Genomic DNA, 9,631 nt, shown 5'->3' on the forward strand with positions numbered 1-9,631 from the left:
GTGGGGCACTATTGTCTTGTCTAAGTTTATTAAAATCAATGACAAACATGTTGCTTCAATAAAAGGTTTTCAACATATTCCAAGTATGCCCGAAGTCTCTGTGATAGGCCAACATTGCAACATATTCCAAGTCTACAAACAACTGGACTTCCAACACTCCAATTAAAGGACAAGAGTACAAAAAGGTGTGGGGAAGAAGGGGGCCTAGGGGAGGTGTGGTGTGCCAATGTGTGTGACTATCTATGTGAAAAGTCGTGGGGGTAGTGGGTTTTGTTTTGTGGGTTGGACTTAGAGGAAGGTTATAGTCTATATGTATGCATCTGAGAGAGAGAGAGAGAGAGAGAGAGAGAGAGAGAGAGAGAGAGAGAGAGAGAGAGTGTGTGTGTGTGTGTGTTTTCCATCAGTTTCTCCTACACAATCCCTTACTATATCAGATACCCTTACTGTTGAGCTGATCTAAAGTTCAAACGAATCCAATTAACAATATTGCATTCAATCAATCAGAATCTCTTGCTGTATCAGTGAGTTATCAAACAAGCAGACTGTCATTAATCGGATCAGCAGACCTGCAGTTGGCGAGTGCTCATATTCAGAGAAGCATGCTTAAAGCTGTGATGCGCCATTACCGCAGATTCCAGCTCCTGTTCCTTACGCTTCTTTGGGCGATAAACCTGGTCCAGAGCTCGCGCCTTCTGATGGGTAATTATTAGTACTGATCGCGCATGCTTTATAGCTTCTTCTAGCATTCATCCTGCGTGCTTAGTTAATTCTTCTGACTCAGTGATGTAATACTCTCTCATATACTCTCATACAACAACCAGAACATGATCCACTCGGTTCATATACAATTATCAGCAGCATAATCAAGGACTGCGCCATCTTCCATCCTTTGCCACTATTAAGCTCAGCTTTCTTCGGCAATAAGATCATCCCTCCTTCTTCTCGATCGCCAGCTTATGGCTGGCTATCAGATCAGAGTTTCTTGATTGTCTCGTGATTGTTTTAATATGCAGCAAGATAACCTTTCTTCTCTGCAGTTAAGATAATCTCTACTTAATTCTTCTCGCCTTATGACCCGCTATCAGACAGTTTCTCTTGAGCGTCTGCTCATTATGTGCTTCTGACTAATCGTTTCTGTTCATTCCTCCTCGTTTTTGCACATTATGATCATTTCTCCATCTCCCAGCATTACGCCGGTTCCTTGGTAGATTTGTTTCCTGTGTTCCCTGAAAATTTTGTCAATAATTATGCTGCAATATTGGGCGTTATGGTCCATTCGTATAATATTGTTTCTTCCGTTACCTTGATTATTTGTCAATTATTCTGATTCATCCTATATTGCAGCTGCCTCTTCACAAGTGCAACTACAAGTTGGTGCTTCTGCTGGCGTCCAAAGGAGTGGCCACACTGCCATCACCAAGCAGGTAAACCTCTCCTTAGCATCTCCCAAGTCAAAGAGCTTGTATATACATCTATCCCAAGCCAATAACTGATTAGGCTGTGGGACTCTTTAGGGATGATGGACTTCCACAATTTTGCTAGTATGTTTCATTTGAGAATCTTAGGACCCTACCTAGCCTAGTTTGAAGAGCATGCTAGTGTCATTTTTGCATTATGCCTCACTTAATATAATAAATTTAAAACTAAGCCACAACAAGTTGTTTCACCTTATGCTTAACATAATCTCATAGTCTTGGCTAACTTAATCGTAGCATTCCTTGATCTCTTTCCTTTACTCCTTTACTTCTTACTTGCAGCAAAAACTTGTCGAGCTCCTTGCTATTGCTAATTACAAGGATGAGATTGTCAAGGAGGTGCCATCAGCATCAAGTAATGAAGGGGAGTCACAAACATATACTAATATTCAAGCCCATGAAACCCATCTCCGAGACTCACTGCACAAGCTTCAAAGTGAATGCGCAACTTATGTGCACTCAATTAGGCCAGGTTCCCATGCTTATCATGAAGTTCCATCAGGTCCTAACCCAATTAGTAACTCCCTCCAAAACAAGTGAAAACTTGCTTATGAAATTATTTTGCATTCTTTCCACAATGTATTTATGTCATGCTTGACAAAATTGTCATAGGGGAAAGCATTTCCCTTCTAATGGCCTTAAAATTTAGGGTATTCTTTTTCCAAAATGGAAATAAGGAAGGAAAACCTGATACTTTGGGTGACTCCTAAGGTTCATGCAAGGAGACATGTCTCCACATGTTCTAAATCAATGGTATAAACCTAGATTAATGACTTCAATATTTTCCACATCTACCCAATGAGCTTTTGTTATGTCCATTCTAGGATTTCTAAATGTCATTATAGGAAACAAGATTTCTAAATGTAATCATAGTAAACATTGGATTTGTATATGCTTTGACAAAGTTAAATTCACAAAAGGACTTCAGCTTTAATCTATACATTTGTTTAATTGTCGCAAGGCCTTATGAAGAAAAGTATTGGAAGGATAACTAGCTAAAGTTAATAAAAATGATATTCTCATGAGTTTACCACTTGTACTTAAAAAGGCTAGGAGCAATATGTTGAAATATTTGGTACAGTTTGAGGGTAAGAACCTAAGCCTTGACTTTTACGTGTGTTTGTAATAAAGAGAAGATTGAGAAAGTTACTTGCGTTTAGGATGTCACATTGGGGCCAAACTTTGAGGTTATGTCATTTGAACTCAGTGTTGTGGTACCTATTAGGAGAACCATATCAAGCTAGATCAAGAAGAGGGATGTAATGCCTTTTGAAGCTTGCATGACTTTATTGTACTTGGCTAGGATCACATCACAAAGTTCTTGTCTGGCCACCTTGTGTTGAGGATTCATGTGATGTAACGAAAGTAGTTGCTTGTAAGAGGTGAGAGGAGGCAAATTGTGCAGAAAAAGCATAGAATGGTTTGTTTAAAAGTACATGTGTGTGTATGCATTATTGTATAATACATGAAGGATTTTGTATCTCATATGAGAGAGAGAGATCTCAAATATGTATGTTACGTTTTCATATCTAGTATGTGCATTTGTACTCATGTGTGAATGTGAGAGAAAGAAAGGGAGGCATGTGTATGGTGTATTTAAGATAGAGGCTAAAGATAGAAATATGAGAGAGAGAGAGAGAGAGAGAGAGAGAGAGAGAGAGAGAGAGAGATTTTTTATCCCCAAGGAATCAAAGTCAAACTTTCAAAGTAATAGGTTTTTTGCTCAATTTTATATACAAAAATGTTTGGTGTTCGTGCTCTTTTTGTATATGTATGAGAAGTTTTGAATTGCTATTAATTCAAAATTCTAGTTGGTACAAATAGAGTAAAATACTGTTTTTTGTGAGCACTTAGAGAGATGTGCATGTATGTACTATATGTGTATGTATATGTACATAGAGAGAGAGAGAGAGAGAGAGAGAGAGAGAGAGGGTGCATTTATCTACTTGTGTATGAGAGATATCTCTTAAGCATGTGAGTATTGTCTCTCAAATTTTTCTCTACACTAGCATGCAAGCATGTACTAGGCACATGTGCAGTATAATTACTAACAACAAGTGGCCGAGCAGATTGGGTGAGAGTGTATGTGAGTTATGGGAGATCAAGGTATTCGGAATTACGCAGCTCCATAGTGTTCCAACTTCAGGTAAAAAGGCAAGTGCTACCAAACCCATCAATAGGTATTGGCATGTGGATACAAATGGGTGATGTGTATGAGACCTAGAAAAGGGTATGATGGTGGAGTGTTGTTGTTAATTATATGTATGTATGTATGTATGTATGTACACATACATCACGAGACGTAATAATAGTTGATATGTGTATCACGAGAGAGTGAAGGAAGCAAGCTGGAATTTCATGTCACACCTCACCCGATGCCGCGTACGAAAGAGAGATTGTCTCCCCGCTCTCCCTTTTTGACACCTCACTGCCTTTCCCAACAGCGCATACACACACACACACACACACACACACACACGCTCACTAGTAATATTCTATTTGTGAGCATACGTTATCGTCTATCCACCCTCCCCTTTGACAAAACATCGCCCCTCGTACCCGACAGGAATCCCCATCGCCCAATTTTGACAAGTCTTCCTCCCCCCCCATCCCGCGTTCCTAAAGTCCTTCGCACCTACGCTTCCGATGGACCAAGTCACGGTCCAAGAAATGCTTTCCTAATAAACCCTTTATACATTAATTCAATTGTTCATATTACACTTGCTCCCTTTATGACTACTAGCTACCCTCCCTATCTCCTAGACCCCCTAACCACGCGTTGCATGATTTGCAAGCTCTCCACCACATGGGATTGCCCACATTATCGAGCCAAGCTACACTCATCACTTCCCTTGGATTAGTCTTAACACCTGAAGAATACAAATCTAATGCACAATAGTAATGCCCAAATTAATCACAAATCTTTCTGTATTACATTGTCTCGCATCCAAGAGTTCATTTAACACATATTTCAATAAAACAAAATCACAAAACATATCATAGAAATTTATCCATCCTAATGCAGCACCATCAAATAAAATAAGAGTTAATCAAATAGCAATGAAATGGATTTCAAGCAAGTTGTAGGTCACTTTAATTTCCCATACATTAGATAAATTTAGAGAGCTATTCGCTTTGTTTAATTAAAGAGTCTCTGAAATAGATCAAACTTCTAAGTGAAAAGAAACTTGATAATCATGAGAGGATTCCAAAAAACATTTAAAGCCATAGCCATGTCGTATCCATATCTCATCTTAACATGCTGTTCATGGCACAATGTAGCCATAGTTGAAATCAAAGAAGGTTTATACAATAGAAGGTTGCATGAAACACACCTCATGCATAGTGGTCTCATGACTATGCACCATCATGAATACTAGGAGGAATAACCTCAAGATCTCCATAGTGGGAGAAGCTACAAATGTATGTTCAAAATCATCAAAGATGTGTGCAAAGCCTAGGGTTCCACCATTCATACTAAGCCCTAATTCCCTAGGTTTAGCATATTTTTCATGCCCTAAAAAAAGCTATATTACAATCCATCCCCTCCCAAATATGCTTAAAGAAGAATATAGCAAAAATGGTGGAAGTTGGATATACTTGGTAGATTGTCACAATTTTCGAGCCATTTTAAAAGTCATTTTGATAAAATGGAGGCTATAGGACTTAAAAATAGCTAAAACCCACTTCTACATTTTGTAATACAAGGTTCTTTCTTACTTTCTCAAAGCTTTCCTTCAAGCTTCCATGGTTATTTCTTCTCTCATCTCTCAATCCATCTCCCATAAAATGTTGACATTGTAAGCTTCATGTCAATAACCATTGTTGATAGTTATTGCTTTGTGGTCACATAGCCATTTCATTAGTAGTAGATAGGTCTAACAATAGAGAAGAAACAACCACCATTCATGCTTAGTTGGTCATTGAGCTACCTACCCACCCAAGGAGTATTAGAGATGATGGGACTATGAATAGCAAGCAAAAGTGAATTTAGTCTAAAGCAAGTGTGGATATAATCAAATAGATGGCATTTGTTTTATGTAGCATTTGAGTGCATCTTCAATCATCTTTTATCTTGCTTTTTAGGTAACAACACAAGCTTTTTCTAAGGTTGGACATTATCATGTTCAAGACAACAGTAAGGGTGTTTTTAGTTAGAGCAACTTAGCATTGCTATGTGGATATATGTCTAATGGTTGAAGACCCTTGAAGAGTTTAAGAGCAATAATATCTGAGCTGTGTGCCCATGAAAGAAACAATTTTTATGGATATGCTATCTAGACATGGTAGAGCTTTATGGTAGAGCTTTTGCATATTAACCACATGAGATTGGCTAGGTGGATCCATGCATTGTTGCACCTATGGCCATCTTCACTATGTACCATGGAGCTTGTGACCGATTCCAGTGCCAAAGGCTCATTTGGCTAGGTACATGTACCATGGGGCTTGTGGCCAATTCTAGTGCCAAAGGCTCATCTACCTAAGCCAATTGATGTATTGAATGAAAAGATTAAAATGGGGAACTTGGAGCCTCCTTTAGCTCCTTATTCAAACAAGTGTGATTTATAGTGTCTAAGAAAAATGGGACCTTTGAGATTTATTCAAAATATGCATTAAGTTAATAAAGTGACCATTAGAAATGTAGAGGCAAGTCTTGTTGTGGATGAGTTTACATAGGCTTTTGCTGGGAGAGCTATATACTCTTTGGGTGACTAATATTTTGGTTATGATTATTTCATGTTGGCAATAGAAAGAAATGATCTCACTACTATGAAAGCACCATTGGGATTAGTGTGGGTGTGTACTTTACCTTAGGAGGGCCAACAAACTCTATTGCTCACATGATGAATGCAATGAATAAAGTATTACGAGATCACATACCACATCTTACTATTTCTTTTCTAGATGATGTGTTGATGAAAGGGTCCGCAAAAGAGGATAAATATGAAGAATTGGATGAATAAAAATGTAGGAGATTTGTTGTACAACACATTGCCAACTGTGAAAAGATCTCAACTAGACTAAAAGAGGTGAATCTTACTCTTTCTAGAGAGAAGTTAATCTTTGGGGTGAATGAGGTTTTGATTATGGGACGCATTTCTAGTCCTTTGTATAGTAGGTGGCCATCTCTAGCAAAAGTGGATATTACTGATAGGATGGAAGAGACTTGCTCATCAATTGTATGTTGAAATAGCAAAGTGGGAGCATGAGAGTGTGCACAAGAGGGAGAGAGAGAGAGCTTAAGTACAAGAAGAAGATCTTGCTTAATGAGTTGTTCACAAGTACAAATAGTACACTCTCTTCTACATTGAGAGTGACCTTTAGGCTATTTATATAGCCTCTAGATGGCTAGGGTTAGGGTGTTCCCCCTACCCTCCCTCATTCACACCCAGCTACCCTTATCCACCGTTGCATACATAGGGTTCACATGCCTATCTCTCTCAACACCCCCCCTTAATGCCCGAGTGGCATTGGACTACAAGACATGTTAATATCCCCCCCCTTTCAACAAAGTGGGATGCCTTTATAAATCACACTACAAGAGTGCTTATAAGTAGAGTATTTTTAGATTTAGAAAAGTTGATCATATGTGGGTTGGAGACAAGGTTGGCCTCCAATGCTTTTGGTACTTTAGGAATGGTATGACATTTTCTTACATTTTTTACACTTCATTTTATCAAGATATTTTTTCCAATAGTTGCTGACAAGATGTCCCTTTTTGTGGTAGAAAGAGCATTTAGTGGATACAATATGAACCAAGACTTAGTCACGGGCTATTGAAGTGGATGCTTGACTAGTGCTATCTTCTTTCTGATTTCTGTTCCCCTCATCTAAACAAGATTGGATGGTGCTTTCCAAAGTTGGATTAAGGACATTTGTAAGAGTAGTTACAAGGGTTGGAAATACATTCTTTACAGCCTGAATTGAGGATAGTTGTGCCATGAGCCCCTTCATGTGAGAAGTGAACTTACCTAGGTCTTCTCCTTATTTATACTCCAAGCTAAAAATTTTGATCTTAAGGAAAATTTTACAGTTGTTTCCTATAGCACCATAAAGCTCTTCAAGCTTATCCCATTTTTCATTGGCAGTGGAGAGTCGATCAATATGATGGTAGGGACCCATTCGGATGAAGCATGATGATGGCTTGGGCTCTTTCATCATCTTCTACATCAAGTGGATTTGATGGATCAATAACCTTGGTCCCTTTGATGAAGGGCCAGTAACCCCATTCCATCATTTTATATTTCACTAGTACGTACCATAGATGAAAGTCTTTTTCATCAAACTTACGAATTTGAGGTCTAACATTGGCATAAGACATGGCCATCATAGGAAGGTCTTACAATTGATCTAGGCAATGGTAGTGTCTAGTGTTGATATATTTGCAATCACACCTACTTTAGTCCCTTTGTGAAGAGTAGTGAGGGCTCAGGACCAAAATCCCATATGCACAGTAGGAGAAAGTACCACCACTCAAATCCTATAAAGCATTGTACTTGCACTCTTTTTCTAATGCAATGGTAGTACTCTTTTCTTTCCAGTAAAGTGTCATGTCACTGTCAATACACAAGATTGTGTTTATGAGTCCAAGTCTCAATCTTGGAACCTAATTCACTTGTGTAACAATTTGTCCTAGTCAGGGTCAATGTCTTCATGAGTTTCTTTTTCCTCTTTCAACCTCCATAGCTTCCGCATCTACCATACTCTAGATCTTGCATATTTCACATCTAGTACTTTACACAATGGCCAATAAGTGCAAACCAAATGAAGAAAATGATCTATGTGTTCATAGATGCCACATAGCCTCACAATTGTGTAGACTTAAAACTGCAAGGATGAGAAAGGTTGAAAGTAATTGTATGATATTTGAATACCTTGACAAGAAGGAAAGGATGGTTAGATGATGAGTTCAAGAGAATCAACAGAAAGTCATATGGCTATTTTCTAAAGAATGGGTTTCTTTGGAAGAACCTAAGGCATAAAAGAGCCAATGCTAGTCACAATCCTCCAAGAGGAGGAGACTTTAACAATAGAGTGGAGATAGAGCCTATGCATGTGTTGTTGTGGTTGATGAAGTAGATCCTTCTCAAAGAGAAAGTCAAAAGAGGATCTATCCATGTAGTTGTAAATAGCCAAAGTGTGGGACCTTGGTTCTTTGTCATCCAAATCCCAAGAGATCATCAAGCTGTTTTTTTCCAAATCTTAATTGATTGCTACCCATTTATTTATTTCTCCTAATTTGGTGAAAGATCTTATGTTGAATCTAGAACCGACAAAGAGACTTTTGGTAGAATTAGCAAATTGAAGGGAAACATTATCAACTCAAGCAGTCAATAATACCCAATTTCAATTAGACAAGGGAAATAACTCGAGCCAAATTTAGGGTTATACCACTAGGATTTTATCACTTTCAATTAGAGATGGATTGGTTAGGTTGCAACCAAGAAAACATACATTATAGGGAAGTGCAAGTCACTTTCAAACATTAGCTAGGCAGAATAGTTTGAGTCACAAAGAAAGCCACAAAAATCTAGAATCTAGCTAGCTAAAGCAAGTTTAATCTTGAAAGGAACGAGGAAAGGACTCCATGCTTATCTAGTTAAACTCAATGAAGCAGAACACTCTAAGGATGAGGCAAAGCCATCGTGGTTAAGTGAATATGTAGATATTTTTTCTAAGGACTAAACTACACCTTGAGCATAAAGTCGACCATGCGATCAAACTAACAATTGAAGCAAAAATGGTCACAAAAGACCTCACAAGATGTTTATCCCTAACGCAACTAAATTAAATGAGCAATTAAAGCAATGAGTGGATCAAGGGTATGTACATCCTCCTAGCAATTCACCCTAGGGTGCTCTTGTTCTATTCCAAAAGAACCTTAAGCTTTGCATTGATTATAGGGGATTGAATCATGTTATTGTATATAATAAGTATTCCATTCACAAAATTGACAAATTGTTGGATAGCTTACAACCTACTGTGATCTTTTCAAATATCAACATAAGATCTAGGTATTATCAAATCCAAATCAAGGATGAAATCATTCTAGAAAAGCCAGCATTGGCTAGGAATGAAAGTTGATGTATTAAGATATGTAACTCAATCTTTGAGTTGCCAATGGATCAAAGCTAAAAGGATCAAGCTACCAGGAT

General features: G+C 38.1%; 1 protein-coding gene across 1 annotated transcript; it reads left to right on the forward strand.

The window, feature by feature from the left end:
- Window positions 1-374: 374 nt before the first annotated feature.
- Window positions 375-2,343, forward strand: LOC148008603 (uncharacterized). The gene is made up of 3 exons (XM_087674179.1): window positions 375-699; window positions 1,345-1,424; window positions 1,758-2,343. Exons 1-3 carry the CDS (start codon window positions 600-602, stop codon window positions 2,013-2,015), a joined length of 438 nt encoding a protein of 145 aa, XP_087530305.1. The 5' UTR covers window positions 375-599; the 3' UTR covers window positions 2,016-2,343.
- The last annotated feature ends 7,288 nt before the right edge of the window (window positions 2,344-9,631 follow it).

The sequence above is a fragment of the Lygodium microphyllum genome, unplaced genomic scaffold, assembly GCF_053477565.2.
Source record: "Lygodium microphyllum isolate KBCC unplaced genomic scaffold, Lygodium_microphyllum_v1.1.10 scaffold_120, whole genome shotgun sequence".
Lineage (NCBI taxonomy): Eukaryota > Viridiplantae > Streptophyta > Polypodiopsida > Schizaeales > Lygodiaceae > Lygodium > Lygodium microphyllum.

Coding starts and splice junctions, on each gene's coding strand:
- LOC148008603 (XM_087674179.1), top strand. CDS start 600: ATGCTTAAAGCTGTGATGCGCCATTACCGCAGATTCCAGCTCCTGTTC. Junction 700..1,344: donor GAGCTCGCGCCTTCTGATGG/GTAATTATTAGT, acceptor CCTATATTGCAG/CTGCCTCTTCACAAGTGCAA. Junction 1,425..1,757: donor ACACTGCCATCACCAAGCAG/GTAAACCTCTCC, acceptor TCTTACTTGCAG/CAAAAACTTGTCGAGCTCCT.